The sequence below is a fragment of the Aplysia californica genome, unplaced genomic scaffold (assembly GCF_000002075.1).
Source record: "Aplysia californica isolate F4 #8 unplaced genomic scaffold, AplCal3.0 scaffold00084, whole genome shotgun sequence".
Classification (NCBI taxonomy): Eukaryota; Metazoa; Mollusca; class Gastropoda; order Aplysiida; family Aplysiidae; genus Aplysia; species Aplysia californica.
In genome coordinates, this window is record NW_004797354.1 from 1666459 (window position 1) to 1684690 (window position 18232).

Sequence of the window (18232 nt, forward strand, 5' to 3'; positions counted from 1 at the left end):
TGGCACTTACATGACCTATTTGTATTGTTCTCACTGGCAAACGAGGCAGGGGTAGACCCAGAGCAACCAACAGGGTGATCCCCCAAAAAAACTGTACAACTTTTTTTGTAAATATTTTCCTCCGCCCTGAAGCTTTCATTTTCAAATTTGAACACAATATTCCTCTTTCAAAAGGAATTTGACTGTTATTCATTTGAGATGATTCCACAAAATAATTCTGCAATTTATTGTGCATTAAAATACAACAACCCATTTTTTGCTTTTGTCCCCTTTTATTACATTACGCACCAGTACGCATTACGACAAAATGTCGTAACAATTGCGTCATATTGCAAGCTACAGCAGTCTAACAGGCCAATGGAAGTTTGCAGACATTATTATTTTTCAAGTCCGTTTTGTTTATCCAAATCATGGTTCAGTTTAATAAGGAGCAGATAGCATTAATTTGAATTGAACATTACCTCTCCACAAAATCACCGTCCCTGACATTTTGCTAGTTCCGCACAAGGTATGGGAAGATGCTAAAATGCTATCAGGGTCTTTGATGTTATGGGTTAAAAAGTTCCGTCAGTTTGGGTGTATAGAAAATCCAAACAAAAAATCTGCAGAAAAAGCGACCACTTCAGGTCGAACGCGCACCATTCGAACCCCTCTAAACATCGTCAGGGTGCAGAACTCAGTCGCTGAGTCTAATGAGACATCTGTCCGCAAACGATGCCTACAGCTAGGACTTTCATACACTTCGACTGTCCGTATTCTTAATGCAGATCTTAACTTACGCCCATACCATATTCATGTAAGGCAAACGCTTCGCGAGACTGACCGGGGACAGAGGATGGCGATATGTCCATGGTTCCTCGACCGCCCTGGAGAACGCAAGTTTCTTTGATGACATCTGGTTCAGTGATGAAGCGGGGAGCAAACAACGAGCCTGTAAGATGGTGCTCCCGCCAGCTGTTGCCGAGGGATGTCAGTCTATAAACCAAGACAGCTGCAGAGCGCATCGACCCACCAGGAACACCAGACGACACTCACTTTCAGCATTTTTCAAGGACCCTCGGGCTAGTGTTGAGTTCCTGCGTGCTGTCGGCATTGCTGACCGTTTATGATGCCACAGCGCCAGAAGAAAGAGAGAGGAGTGATGAAACTCATTTTTAACTTTCAAGATATGTAAACTCCAAAAATGCTGTCTATTGGAGATCCCACCCACCTTCCTACTGTCTCTAGAAGCCACTCCATGTCAAAAGGTGTACAGTTTGGGTGGCCTTAAGCACTCATGGTTTGGTGGGTACTTTTTTTTTTGAAGACGCACACGGACATGTCGCAGCTGTTAACACAGACCCATATTTCAAGGTGCTGAAGAAATTCTGGACTGATCTGGGGAGACACAGGCACTTGGATCGCCATGATCAGTGGTTCATGCAAGATGGGGCCAATCCGCACTTTTCTGTCAGATCAATGACATGGCTAGCTAGCTGACCACTTTGGAGATCATGTGATCAGTCGCAGAAGTGAACACATTTGGGCTCCGCATTCTCCAGACCTGAATCCTTTAGACTTTTTCTTGTGGGGATATGTTTGGCTGCCATCGAGTATTTCAAATGACGCGTTTAAAGATGTTTGGAGTCCAAAGGAGGACATGTGGAGCGTTTGTTATAGAAATTTCAGAACAAAAATTTTAGTTCTTTAACTCCCTAAGAGAAGTTAAATATTGTTAAATGTCACAAGGTCGGAACAATGAAATGTTGTAGAGAAAAAGAAGACAAAAATCAAATTAATCGTCTCATGACTTTCCTGGCGAGAGTGTTTTATTTTTTAAAAATTGACACATTTTGCGTTTATGGGTGTATTTTTCTTAATGCTTTTTCCGTTCTGAAAATAAGTTTCTTCTGTATGAATTTTATGTCAAACAAATTCGTTTTGAATCAAGTTTATCTGTTCCTAACTTCATCTTTCTAGAACTACATTTGTGCGAGATATTTATAAAAAAAGGTTGTAGTTTTTTTTGGGATCACCTTGTATTTGGAGAGCTTAAACAAATGGGTTATGGGAAAGATCAGTATAATGTAACTAGCATCCAAACAATTTGGAATGATGTCTGTCGCCGATCTGGCATATTATGATGATGTATCGCTAATGCCTTAAGACTCCATTTGACTAAAAAAAACTCAAACTAATCCTTGTCTGTCGATGTGTCTTCTTGTGACGCAGGTCTTTCCGCTTGCTGCCGCCCGCCCCGCACCTACAGGCCACCAAGATCGAGAGCCCGGACAGCTCCAGCTCATCTGGGGTCTTCATCTACACCCCGCTGTCTCTCAGCAACAAAGCCGCCAGTGACAGCAAGCCAGGTACAACAGTATGGAGTTTTGGTGACAAGTTTAAGTATGGTGATAAATAATCTTTAATTTGTCTGTGTTGTGTTGTGTGTGAGACGGTCACGGAAACCCGCATCATGTGTCGGCCTTTGGATGATATGAGTTATTGCATTTTGCTTTATGTACATTGTCAGTATTTTTACAGAAGCTGAGGTAAGATTGTTTGAAGTGCAACAGATGGAAGAGTACAAGTTACATGAAACATATGTAAATTTTCACTTAAACCCAGTTTAAAACATTGTTCTACACCAAGGTATTAACATGGAAAAATGTGAGCAATTCCTCAAGTACAGAATCTGCTCCAATACCCACCTGTCCAAGAGAACCACCTGTACAAGTGACCACTTCCCGCTCCCCCGATTACTTTTTTACTGTGTTATAATGTCACTGTCCAAGAAGACCACCTGTCTAAGGTGACCACTTTTCTCCTTGACCATTGGTGGTCTTCTTGGGACAGACAAGTGCAGCTGTATTGCAATAAATATACAACATAAATGTCAAGCTAGTGTAAAGGTGTTTATTTGAATTAAATGACAACAGAGTGAGTTATCTGTGCCAGTAAGAAACATTGTTTTATATCCTTTAACAAATACCTCCTTTGCACGAGCCAGAAGTGAGTTTGAAGATAATTTTTGGGTGTTTTATTTCTTTTTATCTTCCCCAGACTTTAAGTGGGTCTGTGGAGATGTGTGCGAGGCTTCCCTTCAGCTGCTCAATCCTTTAGCTGACGAACTCAAGATATTTTATATGGTAAATGCACCAACAGTTGTCAGTTACTCATTGTATTAATGAGGGGGATGTGGCTTGAAGGTGCCACTGGTAGGTCTAACCTCTTTACTTTCTGTCTGCAGTTTTTGTCTGTCTGTCACTCTTGCTTTTTCTTTTCTAACACTTTATGACCGTTATTGTGTGGATGGATATTTCTTTACTCAAAAATAAGTTTTGTCATATTTAGTCAGTACTAGAGCATGCCCACGTCCAAGATACTGTCAAACCTGCTCTTAGAGCCACCTGTATGAGATAATTGCCTGTAAAAGTGGCCACTTCCCATTTCCTCCTTTGCGTTTTCCCCCCCCCCCCCATCATAATAATAGATAGCATTTGTATAGCACAAATCCCTGCTCAACAGCGAGCTCTATGCGCTTCACAATCTGTACCATTACCCCAGCAGACCTGAGAGCCTTCTGAAACAACCTCAACTTCCTGGGAAGCATACAGTGCAAGCGGCCCACAGCTGTTCAGTTCTACTATCCTTGAGGAGCACTTAGTTTAACCCGTCCGCTGACCTCCCGGGGTCATAAATCCCTCCTGACAGTCAGGCCGCCCATCGCTTCCTGGGCGATAGCGCTGTTACCCGATTTTGGTTGGAAAGTCTGTCATTTTCTCTTGATATAGACCCCTGTAAATGTCCTCTCTTGTCTATCACTATGGGTGTGTGAGGTATCAAATGAAAGCTCAGATTCTCCCAAATAACACGCACCCTTTAGTTTGGTTCTAGTTCTAATCGTGTACACACACTGCCTCTGTACTTAACCCTACCTTGTGGTGCACGTATTTCTCGGATTCCTCCAAAATCAGGATTTTTTTTCCATTTGTGAACTTCAGATTGTAACCAGTTTTTTATCTACTGTATTAAGAGTCAGTAAGGAGGTTATTTGTGAAAAATTTGTTTTGATTGGTTCAAAAATTTTAGCAGGACGGCGAGTTTTGTTACTTCACTCCATAATATTTTCCCGGCCGCCGTGCTGCCCGTGCGGTATTCACCCGAGGTCCCGCTTTCACTTTCTGGGATTCTGAGTCGACACGTGTTACGAGAGTTTGTTACCAGAGTGAAAAAGTGAAAATGGAACACATGCGGGAACTACACCCTGAGTGTTTAAAAAAATTGTGTATAACATGCAGGGCCAAAAGTCAAAAGGTTAAGAAGGCAGACTAGAGCAAATATTTTTGTGTAAATTTTAAGAATGACATACTCGTTCTCTATCATGTGAACGTGGACTGGGATAGTGCAGGCACACATCCTGTACAATGTGCAACAAATGTGTAGGTCAACAGCGCATATACACCTTAAAAATTTGAGAAGCAACCCTAGCTGCTGCACAAAATAGTATTGAAGAAAGTTCACACATCTGGACACCTTTCAATCAAAATAAAACAGTACGGCTTGCCCTGTGTGTTCCCTTTTGCACGCTTCAAAATAAAGGTTGTATTAGAAAAGTACATCAAACACCGTCTTGCTCAAAAGACCCACCAGAGCCTCCATCTTTTGAAACACCGACCCATGTAATTGCAGCAGACAAACAATCACATGAAAGTACTCAACAGACATCCATAGTAGATCAATCATCTCTAGAAATATCACCAGTGAACTCCCCACACAGAGATCTAACCCTTGAGACACCAGCGGCAACTTCAACACCCAAACGCTCACAGAAAGAGTTCAAAGACAGTGCAACATCTCCTTAGTTGTGGTGTCAGCAAGCTTCTTTTGACCCAGCCTTAACACCCCCCCCCCCCCCCCCCCCCCACCCTCACACTGTGTGTTCAGGGCCTCATGACCTCAGATGAGCAGGAGGCGGAGATTTTCCCGGCTAACCCTGTGATCCCAGCAGACTCGGGGCTGATGACGGTCAAGCTCATGGTCAGGCCAAAGTCGGCCGGTACACTCAAAATCTTAGGTGAGTCGAGGAAAAGTTGTAAGTAAGCTAATGAAAGTTTTAGATGAGTTTTATGTTTATTTGTTTACTTTTTAGACGCAAATAGTGAGAACATATATCGGCATCTGATTTTCTGATTGGCTCGGTCATATTCTTCTTCATAATTAGCATTAACATGGTCATCATTGACTGTATTGTTGTTCTTATTGTATCACCATCATTGTCTTTATTGTATAAAAGGAATAAAAATTATGCGGAAACTCGGGTAGTTGAATTTGATAAGGATTTACAAAATAGGTTAAATTTTCTACTCCTGGGCTCCATGAGGAACATAGATCTCGTGCTCATCAATGCCATCTTTATAATCTTTGTAGTTGTGACCTTGTTGATGGAACCTGTGGTGTTGTCTACTTGTTCTTCCAATTTTTAAGAAGTTTTTCGTATGTCCGCTTCCTGGTGAAATGGCAGGAGGTTGAATCATGCCACTAGTAGGTTCTACTTCTTTTCTGTCCTTTTGTTATTTCTGTCTGGCTTTCTCGCTTTTCTCCCAAAAGACTGTTTTTGGTCTGATGTGCTTCTCTGTTCCTATTCAAACAAATCGTCTGTTCTTTGCAAACTGTAACAGTTATTCTTTGGCTTTTTGTAAATCACATCCAAAATGTTAAACCATCAGCTCTGAGTTACTATAATTGTCTTGAAATTGTTGCCAAAACGCATACTTCTCCCCTCTCTTTCTGTCACTCTCTTTTCCCCTATAGATTAAAGATCCCTTGGTGGTCTAAAATTGATAAGAGTAGGCTTCGTATGCCACACGGGCAAAATTCAAAATTTCCTACCAACTGAAAATATTAGGCGTGTCCCACGCGCTCATATGACCTTATGCAGTTGCGAGTGCCGTAAAACATTTACCAAAAAAACCCAACATTTATCGTCATATCTTTTCTTCTTTTCTTTGTATGTTACTCTCAAGTATCAAATCTAATCCTCGACACTTGTATGACTATTGTTTTGCAAGTGCTTTAAAACTCTTTGTAAAACTTTAAAAAACACTTCCTTATCCTTTTCTGGTGAACAGGGTACACAACTATTGTGTATGGAGTAAAGAGTAACTGCCGCCTCCGAGATCTGGTGAACCTGCGACCTTCACCCATGTCAGAGATTGTCATTGAGGTGATCCCACCTTTGCCTCATCTGGCTCTGTGCTGTTCATTGCCCAAGGCCACCGTCTTTTCCTCGAGTGGCAACTCAGCGGATGTTGTGGCATCGGGGTCAGCCACACTTTTTGCCGGACAGAGGTCAGTAAAAAATTTGAAGCTTTTTTTTTTAGTTCTAGTTACAATAATTAGATAAGTAAATATTGATGCATTTGCTTAAAATACTGGTGATTGTCAGTTTTGTGTCACTGCATAGAATTGAATTAAATTGAGATTTTAAAAGTTTGAGTCCCTGCTGCATGGTTTGAGCTGATTTTTAACATGGTCAGTATGAAGTTTGTGATTTGTAATTCAAATTTTCTTTGGAAATCAAGACTATGACAGACCATTGTCGTGAAAACTCACAAATAACTTTAACCTGACTTGGTTGTCTTGTGTCTGGGCTGTAATGGTAAGACTTCTCCACTGCACATAGAAGTCATGAGTTATATTCCTGTTTGGGGAAGTTATTGTGGCTGGTGCCTCTTATTATCTGCTACTATCTGCCTGTCCCACTCAACATGGGATAGGCAGGGTCAAAGCAGCCCTTCTGCCAGATTATTTCTATTAGGTCAATGTTTAGTTTAGGTTTAGTCAAAGTTTTACGGTACTTGCAACACAATAAGGTTATATAAGTGTTGAAGATTAGAGATGTTGCAGGAGAGTAACAAACACAAAAGAGAAGGAGGAGAGATCAGAATAATAGATGTTCGATAGGAAAGAAGGAGCACACCACACCAGAGCACCCTCTGGGCAATATTTACACACATTTCCGATCAATGAACTGGCATCTTCACTGTAGCGTGCAATGGGGAGAATTTTTATAGAGGATCTCAGTCTTTCTGCCGGGGTGTTGTGTCCCTCTTAGCCAGGGTTGGGACCTAACTAGCTGTGTGAAAACCTGCCTCAAAATGATCTGAATTATGTGGATTTGGGAGTGAAAACATCTGCATTAAAAAAAATATGTAAGTTGTTTTCTCCTTCTGGCAGTATGGAGGGGATCGTGACCGTCCAGAACACGTCGGATCAGCTGGTGGAGAAGCTTTCTGTGAGGATCAATTCAAAGAATGATGTCCAAGGTGAGAGGCTGTGGGATTTTGGCCCTCCTTTAACTCTTTTTGCCGTTTATCTGTAAAGGTTTCCTGTTACATGAATAGCAGTTATTTCGTAATTTTGGTCTCAATAAAGTTAACTCTTTCTGCACCAAACACTGGTACATCACATTGCATTTCTCTACACAGTTTGATTTTATGTGAGGCATTGTGGTGAAACAGGCGCTCGTCAAAATAATGAAATTGAAGAAATGGGCAGTTTTCGCCAGTTTGGCAGTTTTTATAGAATTTTTGTATTTTGGCTAAACGCCTTTTAACCCCTTCAATGTCACAGGGAAAGTGGCTCCTGTGGCGGGGAAAACCCTGTGAACCAGGGCTGCACAGGGGTGACCCCACTCTACCTTCAATAACTTTTTTATTTATAAATATTTTGTCATGAATTTCTGCATGTACATTCTACATTGAACCACATTTTTATTGATATGATTTGGGGGGAGGGGGGGATTTAATTGAGAGATGGATGGGGAAAAGCTGGAGTTAGTTACAGGATGCCAAAACAACAACACCAAACAACATTAGCAACGCATGTTCAAGTAATGATACGCTGATACCCAAAAAAGGGGGAATACATGTTGGGTGAGTGTCTGCAGGTATAGAGGAAGTGACAAGAGGGCTTTTCCTACCTTATACAACGCTCGTACAATATGTGTACATGTAAGTCTGTCTGTATTTACTGCCACTAATAAATCATGTTTGTGCGGTGCATGTGCTAGATCTAATCTTCTCTTCAAGCTAAAATCTGAATCTGATGCTTTCAAATGGGGCGGAAAATGGAGGTAAACATAAAGGAAAGGTACCTCAATAATAATTACAAGATTTTAGCAGTAACTTCCCTTATAATTGGTATCGAAACAACCTCTGTCACTGTCCCGTAAATTCTATGGGCCCTAAGCACAATGCTACTTGTTCAGGACTGCAAATTCTACGGGCGTGGCAGCGAAAAGGCTAGGTCCTTATAAAAACACATTTCCATGTGAATTTTACTGAAAAGCGTTGATTATAGGCACAAAAATTTGTCAGTTTTCAAGGACTCTCAAGCTATTGACGTAGCCAAACTTTGGTGGCCATTTTCTCGCTTATTTACCATTGACCCCACCTCTTTCAATCGCAATATCTCAACCTCTGTTCAAGATAGATGGGGTTTTTTTTTTCATTGAAAGCAAGGCAAATGAAAAAGATTTCAGATTATACCAATAACTCCACATGCCCAAAAATTGATGAGCGCCTGATTCTACTGTGCCGTGACACATATAATGTGCTCATAACTCATGGCATGTGAAGAGTTAATAAGTTTTAATTCACATTTGTTTTGGAAATACTGGTAGATCCTGCTTCTTTTCTTTCCCTCTTGTTTCTATCTGTATTCATTTCACTTCTGCACTTACTGACCATTGTGGTGCTGAGATGCTTCTTTTTACTCAAACAAAACAGACAAGCTTTTGTCAGTCACAATGGTTTGTTTTAAAGTTTGTGATCCTTTTATGGTGTCTATGTTAAACATGTGAAGATTGTTTTGTTTTTGTTTTTTTTGTTTTTTAATTTTTAACTGATAGGATGAAACAAATTATGTTGGGTGGTTGGTGGGTTCTCTGGTGTGGTTTGCTACTTCTTTCCTATAAAAAATCTATCATCTGTATCTCCCCTCCTTTTTTATGTTTGTTACTCTCTAGTAATATCTCTAAGCTTCGGCACTTATATGACCTTATTGTGTTGCAAGTGCCGTAAAACTCTTACTAAAACTGTTTCTTATTTAGCAGCCTGTGTTGTATTGACATGGGTTTTTTTTCACGGATATAATGAAACAGCTGGATTTTTTTCAATGAATAGAATGATGCAATTGTCAGGGTTTAATTTTTTTTTTTAACTTGTAGAGAATAAAATAAATTATGTTGGTCTTTTTTTTTTTTAATGGGGTGAATGGGAGGGGGTGGGGGGGGGGGGGGTTGTGCTGCCCATGTTTAATCCATGTGTGTTTTAAAGAAACAACTAACAGGATGAAATAATTACTAACGGTATTTTTTTTCTGTACTGCCCCCTTTGTTGACAGGTTCCCTTTCACGAGTTGTGAGCTGGGTGGAAGAGAACATCACTTCTCAGCTGCCAATCGAGACCACGGGACAGCTCTGCTTTTCCCTCTACATGCATGGAGACAGCGATTTCCTGCAACCGTCCGAGATGGTCTCAGGTAGGTCCCTCTGCTTGTCGCATGCAAAAGACCTGAGGTTGATACCCCCTGAAGGAACAATTTTTCTTCCTGCTGGGGTGTTGTATCCCTCTCAGGATTATCCCAGATGGGTCCGGACAGGCACAGTCTAAATTTGCTTCCTAAATGATGTAAATTTTATTGATGGGGACGAAAAAAGACCTACATACAAAAAAGAAAAGTTTGTGAGCATGAATGGGTCTCTGAGCAAGAAACGCAATGGGAATTTTTCTTTCTGAGTAGTTTATGGGATGAAAATTAAGCCAACGGTTCTGCACGTTTTCAACTCTGACCCAAGACATTCAGGTCCTAGAAATTTTTACCATCACGTTCAGACATTGTCAGCCCAGAACATGGGATTCCACTGTATTTGTGTTTTGAAATGGTAGTTCATATTCTAATGACGTAAATCACTGACATTTCTTCTGCAGGGTCAGGGGCTTCAATGTCACCAAGGTCAAGGTCTGAAAGTGCAGAAGTCAAGGAGAAAGTAAGTTACGTTTCCTTTTCATGTCTTTTTGGAGTTTACTTTTTTGTATTCTTTTGTTAAAATAATTCGTAACTGAGAAAGTAGTCACAAATTCTGTTTTAGAATGTATACGAAATATGAATAAAGTGAATATAAAACAAAGCCATTCATCACTTACATCATCTTGCTAGTCTTATCATAGTTCAAGACGATAAAATCAGCTACTATGTCCTAAATATTATTGGCAGAACACTTGTTACAAAAACTTCGGTCAAAATGATTTAGTCCGTGTAACCATTAAGACCAATATATAAACTTACTTTCCTCTTGTTAAAGCCAATATTAACTTTTTATGAAAACTAAGGATAAAGTTACACTGTAGACAAATCGAAGCAGCAAGGGCGGGGCAATCAAAATACATGTAAAACCAAAAGGAAAGACGGACGTTGTCAGTCATACCAAGAACGGCACGAAGCGAGGAGATGCCAGGAGAAATTCCGGCGGATGTACAATCGTTTTCATTGCTTGAAATGTACATGCGTGCACATGAGCACATATTGACAGCATGCTTGACACTAGTAGATCTACATAATTTCAGTGATGATAACAAGAAAAAAACCCCGGAGAGTTAGTGAAAACTGTTTTGTCAAAACAAAAATGAAAAATAAAAGCAAAGCACACAAAGCATTTACTTTTATTCAAAGCAAGACATTCTAATTATAGAATTGGCCTCTTTTCAATTAATTTGTAGACCAAGATCTACCTATCCATCGGTTTTCCATAACTTTCCCTTCTTAACACTCTTTCCATCGATCTCTCATTCTTTCTTTCTCAATCGTTGAGATGTGATGTCTAGAGTTAGTAGTCCTTCAGGTGTGTTTAACCATGAACATTTCATGCAGATAGAAAAAGGAATCATGACTCATTCATACTGAATCTGCACATCTGCTTTTGTCGTCTGGTAATTTTCTCTTCAAGTGGTGAAATTCACCAAACTAATGAAGCATTTTAAGTAATTGGGTTCGCCTACTCCTTTCTTTCTTTTCTCTTTGGAGTTACCTCGTCGATCAGGAGAGACAGCGCCTATCTTTTTCTGTTCATTTTCAACTGAAACTAAAATGGACATAGAAAATCCCATACAAAGTCACATGGCTTGCATCACCCTCTTCGCCTTGTTCCCGGTGTTTACGCCTCGCCTTGCACCACCAAGCCTACAGTGTGACATTACCCAAAATAGGACATATCAATATACTTTGTATCCCCGAGATGGAGTCTATCTGCTAAGTTAAATTATTGATGTTCGGTCTTAAATATTTGAAACACTGAGACAAGCAGCCTTATCCTTGTATTTGTAATATTTCAGACAACAATAACTTGTTGTCAACTTCAATTGCCCGAACTACCAACCTCAAAGCTAGAAATATATGACATCAGCGCATGAAAGCCTTAAAATAAAATTCATAAAGTAGCTACTCATTTTTATTCTATAAAGATAAAACACAAAGACCAATTCGAAAGCGTTACAATGACTTAATGACTAAATCAAACACTTCGTCCAATTTCTGTTTCGAAACAACAAACAATGAAAACCATTGCTAGTTCAAGTTTTCAGGAGAATTGCCCATATATGTATGTATTTATAATGTCTCAAGTGTACATGCATGTTTTCTTAACAATTAAAAAGAACAACAACTAAAAAACCCCCCCTCCCATTTACTTTCGCCTCACTCCTCCAGAGCATAGACACAGTGCTGTCCCTCCAGTACAGCGGTGGGGAGGGTTTGACGGCTGGCTACTGCAGGCAGTGTTCTCTGGCCCTTAACATTGATATCCTGCCCTCTGTCTACATCACTCGATGGGACCTGCAGAATACCAATGAGTGAGTTTTGGCTGCCTTTCCTTTTTTAAAAATTTTTAAAAAAAAAAGAATGTAGGTGTTTTTAATTAATGACCAAATCAACGCAATTTAGACTATTTAGCTTATTATTTAGGAAGCCAGACTTTGACCCTGCCTGTCAAAGCCAATCTTGGCTGATAGGGAAACAATGTCTCTGCAGAATGATGGAGAGACTCGATAAAAATTCTCCCAAACCAGACTAAAAACTCAGGTCTCCTGCTTGTAATTGCGAAGTGCTTTACCGCTACACCGCAAATACCGGTGAATTGGCTGTTCTCAGTTTGTTTTTTCTTTTTTTTTTTCTAATTAGATTTTAAAAGTATTTGGGTGGGGGGTGGGGGGGAATTTGCTGTGTGTGTGTGTGTGAGAGAGAGGGAAAAAAAGGGAAGAGAGAGAAACATTGTTTTTTTGTTGTTGTTTTTGTGTGTGTGTGTGTGTGTGTGTGTGTGTTTGTGTGTGTGTGTGTGTGTTAGAAAATCAGTGAGAGAGAGGAAGAGAGAGAAAGACTGTCTGTATATGTGTGTGTGTGTGTGTGAGTGCGAGAATGAGGGATCATGTACATGCTGTATTCATATTATGCAACATTATGTAAAGACGAAGATATTGCAAAATGCCTCAGTGTAGTAATGATCTGCACAAATGTTATTATTATTAGTATGGCAGTTGTTTGTCATGCCAACTTCTTACATAACAATGATTCAGCTGTAATATTCTTTACTGTTATTCATGGGTAGTTGGCGGATACTCTGGTGTGGTTTGCTCCTGCTTTCCTATCAAACATCTATCATCCTGATTTCTCCTCCTTTTTTGTGTTTGTTACTCTCTTGTAACACCTCTATTCCTTGGCACTTATATGACCTTATTGTGTTGCAAGTGCCGTAAAACTCTTACTAAAACTAAACTTTTCTGTTCTTCAGCCCTCAATTTTGTCGCCTGTGTTTGGATCTGGTCAATGTGTCTGGCCATCAGATGGACTTAAGCTACGCATCAGACAGCAGCATTGTTCTAGAGCCTCATCACACACGCAGGTCAGTGCAGCTTTTCAGATTTTTAGGGTGCTGCTGACACTACTTTTAAGTTTGATGTCGACACTATTTAATATCTGCCAACTTCAAGGTTATAAGAAACAGAAAAATGGAGTGCACATTCGTAGACTGAAAAAGTTGGTGGTTTAAAAAAAAAGTTTGTTGAGGTTTCTGGCCAGAAAACAGCAAAATACTTAATATGTGATGGACTAGCCCATCCAAAGTATAGCACAGGAAAAAGGTGTAATTGAAATACCAAATGTACAATGTTTAAATGAATACATTTACAAAGGTAAGTTTTTGCCTAGCAAGAGAAGACATTTAGTAAAATTTCTATAATGCTGATGTTTATTTGACAGGTCGACGTTTTGTTCTTGTGTTCCAAGGTCAGGTGTAGAAAATCAATAAAAAGGGAAACAGGATTACCATCTTTCCCAAATTTTCTGGGGCTGTCCCTTATTTGGCGGTGTGGAGATAGATGGAGAAAGTTGGAGTTAGTTGGTGCTAAAATCTTGTAATTATTACTGAGGTACCTTCCCTTTATGCTTACCTCAATTCCCCCCATTTGAAAGCGTTAGATTCAGATTTTAGCTCGAAAGAGAAGATTAGATCTAGATATAAACATTTAACACACAAAATTATTTACTGGCAGTAAGCACAGATGGGCTTACATGTATATGTTTGGATTGTACGAGCGTTGTATAAGGTAGGAAAAGACTCTTGTCACTTCTTCTTTACCTGCGAGCACTTACACGACATGTATTCCCCTCTTTTTGGTATCAGTTTTTCATTACTCGAATGCGTGTTGTTTATGTTGTTTGGTGGTGTTGTTTTGGGCATCATGTTACTTACTATAACTTGTGGGTGGTTGGCGGGTGCTCTGGTGTGGTTTGCTTCTTCTTTCCTATCAAACATCTATTGTCCTTATCTCTCCTTCTTCTTTTTTATGTTTGTTACTCTCTTGTAACACTTCTAATCTTCTGGCGCTCATATGACCGTATGCAGTTGCGAGCGCTGTAAAACCTCTACTAAAACTAACTAAGTCCAACTTTCTCCACCTATCTCTCGATGAAATCCCCCCAAAAGCATAGAAATGTGGGTCAATGTAGAATGTACATGGAGAAATTCATGTTGAAATATTCATAAATAAAAAAGTTATGGGAGGTAGAGTGGGGTCACCCCTGAGCAGCCTTGGTTCCTGGGATTTCCCCCCGGCACAGGGGCCTATTTACCTGCTGCATTGAAGGGCTTATTTTACTTTCTCACTCTTGTTTTTAAATTTTGAAAAAAGTCTGATGTGGTCAGTTTTTCTGTATGGAAGTGGGGCCTGGCCATATTTTTTAAAAAAGGAAGATAAAAATGGAGTCGAAGCAGGAGAAATGTCTTGTTTACAGAAGACTGCTGCGGGTAAAATGGATAGAGATAGAATAAAAAACAGAAGTGTTCTGAAAGAACTTGATAAATAGTGTAGTCTTTTTAAAAATCAGCCATAGGGGACTCAGATACCTTTGCCAAGTAAATTGAAAGATAAAAACAGACTTGATGACAACTGTGCTGCAGGGCAAAGTAGAGAAAAAGAGAAATTAGGGAAGGCCTCCATCATCATGTATTGAAATATAAAATTTGACTGGGGGCTTCATGAAAAACTACATCAAAGGAGAGACTGGGGAAGATGTAGGCCTGTTGTGGCTAGGAGTGGGGCACCATCAGACAAATATAACCACAGTCACAAGTGACACTTGTTTGTGGTGAGTTTGTTCTGTGCCGTTCTCACAACTGTACTAAAGCCATTCGAAGGTATGACTAAGTGCTTGTTTAACTGGTTAGAAGAGAAATTTTGGTATTCTGACAGTTTGTCATACTGGTGGCTGGAGGGTGCCACTGATGGGTCCTACTTTTTTTTCTTTCCCTCTGTTTTCTGTCTTTCTCTTTTCCAATACTAGATGACTGTTATTGTGTCTAAATTCTTCTGTTTACTCAAATAATCAAAATAACATTTGTGTGTGTGGTTGACAGGCAATCTGGTGTAGTTTTCTCCTTTTTTTTATCAGCAAACGTCTATCAACCTTGTCTCTCGTTCTTCTTATCTCTTTATGTTTCCCTCTAGCAACAGCTCATTTGATGCCAGTTTGTTTATTTGTGTTTCAAGTGCTGTAAAACTCCTACTATGTCTAAGCTGAGCAATAGTTTTTTTCTCGTTCGTTCAGAATTGGGTTGGAAGTACCGCGCCTGGATGCGGAGCAAGTGGACATGAGTCAGATGGAGCAAAACAGAATCCCGGCTCACTACCGTACTCGAGCATCTCCTGACCCGTACAGTCAGTGCTTGGCCAGATATGTGGACATTAAGTGGACCATGGTGAGTAATTTGTGGAGGTGGGATTATCAAGTTACTGATATGCGTTACTCTTAATGGTACTTTTACTTTGTTCTTGTTACCTTAATTTTTGGTGTTTGTACACTACTTGTGTTACCTTGATTTCCTTAATTTTTTTTTATGCTATGTAGGTATAATGTTGTTACAAAGATTTCAAAGCTGAACTGTTTTTGGATGTCAAGGAGCTCAAGGACTACATTCTGACTGTTGAAAAAAAAAATGTTTTTTAAAGTTCAGTAAGAGTCTTACATCATTTGCTATACAAATAGAAATACAAGTTTTATCTATCGTTCTTATCTCTTCTCCTTCTTTTCTATGTATTTTACTCTGTAATAACCCCTCTATTCTTCAGCGCTTATATGACTTATTTGTGTTGCAAATGGAGTAAAACTCTCACTGAAACTAAAAACTAACAGACTTTGTTAAATTGTTTTCATATTTTGATACCCAACAGCCTTGATGTACTGGCTCTGGTTACCTCAGCTTCTGTGTATCATCAACTATTAGATATACACTGCCTTTTGCTAAGAGATGTGCTCAGTGCAAAGAAATATAAAAGTAATCAAACTCTGGTGTTTTGTTGGGTTTGTCTGATCAAAAAAAATTTTCTCCAGAAATATTCCTTTTCATTCAAACTTTTTCAGCTTTTTTACATGATGTTTATAAGTTAGAAGAGAGGATATGGAAGAAAAGAGGTGAAGAGAAATATTATACATCGCTTTAAAAAAGATATAGCTTGAAACAGTATGGTCAAATGATGCAAATTATTAGCTCAATCAGTATTTTACTGGATTGTGCTATGTATCACCCGTGGGTGTTCTTGGACGTTTGTTTGAAATTCTGTAAGCTCATCTCGTAGTTGTCCAGTCCTAAAAAAGATAGAGATAGATATTTCATTAAGAGATCTAGTGTCTAAGATGACCTTGATGGAAGGTAGAAGGTGCCGTTGGTAGTTCCTACTTTTTTTTTCTGTCTGTCTCATCATGTTTTTGTCTTACTCTTTCCCTGCACCAAGTGACCTTTATTGTTTTGATGAAATTCTCTTACGTAAAACTTCAGACCGGGGCTCTCGTGGCCTAGAGGTTAAGATGTTCGCCTCTCATGCAAAGGTCCCGGGTTCGAATCCGGGTAGCGACCGTAAAAATTTTTTTTCTCTAAAATTGTCTTTTTTTTTCCTTCTTTCCTGCTCTCTAGCACTGTTCTGTCGTCTGCTTTCGTTTTCACTTTCTGCCCCTACCCCCTCACCCCGTTTTCCCCCTCCTTTGCGCTTCTGACTCTTTCTGCAGCCTTTCTACTGCTACTCCTTGGCTCCTTCTTACTGCTACTCCTTGGCTCCTTCTTACTGCTGTCTTTCAGCCACACCCCTGATCTTCTGGTTGGAAAGATCTACACCTAGCCTTCTCGGACAAGGGCGAAAAATCTCGGAGGTCCCGTGTGCAAGTTGCGCTCGTTAAAGATCCCTTGGTGGTCTAAAATCAATAAAAGTAGGCTTCGACCTCCATCCGGGCAAAATTCTAAATTTCCTACCAACCGAAAATGTTTAATGTGTCCCACACGCTCATATGACCTTATGCAGTTGCGAGCGCAGTAAAACACATGCCAAAAAAAAAATATTTAAAAATCCATCAGACATGGGTGGTTGACGGGTGTTCTGGTGTGGTTTGCTCCTTCTTTCATATAAAAAATCTATCTTTTCTATCTCCCCTCCTTCTTTTTTATGTTTGTTACTCTCTTGTAACACTTCAGCACTTATATGACCTTATTGTGTTGCTAGTGCAGTAAAACTTGTACAAAAACTCTAACTCTCCTTCTTTTCTTTTTGTGTTTGTTACTCTCTGTAACACCTATAGTCCTTACCACTTATATGATTGGTTTGGGTTGGAAGTGCTGTAAAACTCTTAACTAAAACTGAAACTATCGAACATGCTGTTTCAGCCTTCTACCAAAGCAACTGGCACAGTGGGCATCGACTACCTCACCTGGACTCCAGAACAACTCAGGGTGTTGCTCCTATCGGACATTCGCTGGGGTAAGGAAGTGTACAAAAGGATTCTCAGTCTTACATCTTTTAACTCTACAAGACTGGTGCGCCTGAGCTCCAGTGTGTCGACTACTAGATAGTTATGTGCAGTATTGCAGTGAAATCAGGCGCCCGTCAAAGTAATGAAATGGACGTCTGGCAATTTTTACTGATTTTTGTTTGGCTCAACACCTTTAATATCCTGATAAAAATATTTGTGAGCCATCATGGTGAAATTAGGCGCTCGTCAAAATAATGAAATCGAAGAATTCTGCGTTTTTCCTTCTATTTGGCAATTTTGATCTAATTTTTATTTCTTGGCTCAACACCTTTTAGCTCCGTTAAAAAATACATTGCTGCGTGGATTTTTACTGAAAAACAATAATTAATGGCACAGTGAATTTTAATCTACTGTTTCCAAGGACTCTAAAGCTTTGGAAATCACCAAACTTTGGAGGACATTTTCTCACTAATTTTACCTCTGAAACAAGGCAACCTCGACCTCCTTCAATAGCAAATAGTTGGACTTTTATAGTAGATAGTCGAATGCAAGGAAAATGAATAAGCTTTAAGATTATACCATTAACTCCGTATACCCCAAAATTGACAAGCGCCTGATTCCACAGCGTCATGGCACATTTCTTTCTGGATTTTACTGAAAAATATAGGTCAAAAGGACGGAAAATGTAAATTTGCACTTTTCAAGGACAAACTTTGACGGATGATTTCTCACTAAATTTACCTCTGGCAACAGGCAACCACCCCCTCCACCCCCCCCTGTCAGTCTCTTATATCTCGTCTTCTATTCAAGATCATAGATTGGTACTCGAGGCAATAGTACTCTAGAAATCCCTTCTCCTTCTGTCTCTCTCTCTGTCTCTCTTTCTTTCTCCCTCCCCCCCCCT

At 39.8% G+C, this 18232-nt stretch overlaps 1 protein-coding gene across 2 annotated transcripts in view; it reads left to right on the plus strand.

Moving 5' to 3' along the window:
- LOC101852086 (trafficking protein particle complex subunit 9) overlaps positions 1–18232 on the plus strand; it is a 43832-nt gene that overhangs the window by 21331 nt on the left and 4269 nt on the right. For both annotated transcript variants that reach the window (XM_005094557.3, XM_005094558.3), the window contains exons 11-21: positions 2212–2348; positions 3040–3125; positions 4924–5053; positions 6108–6327; positions 7216–7304; positions 9385–9522; positions 9972–10030; positions 11746–11888; positions 12824–12934; positions 15139–15289; positions 17243–17336. In XM_005094557.3, the coding sequence (XP_005094614.1) occupies positions 2212–2348; positions 3040–3125; positions 4924–5053; positions 6108–6327; positions 7216–7304; positions 9385–9522; positions 9972–10030; positions 11746–11888; positions 12824–12934; positions 15139–15289; positions 17243–17336 (1358 nt within the window). The remainder of the gene's footprint in view (positions 1–2211; positions 2349–3039; positions 3126–4923; positions 5054–6107; positions 6328–7215; positions 7305–9384; positions 9523–9971; positions 10031–11745; positions 11889–12823; positions 12935–15138; positions 15290–17242; positions 17337–18232) is intronic.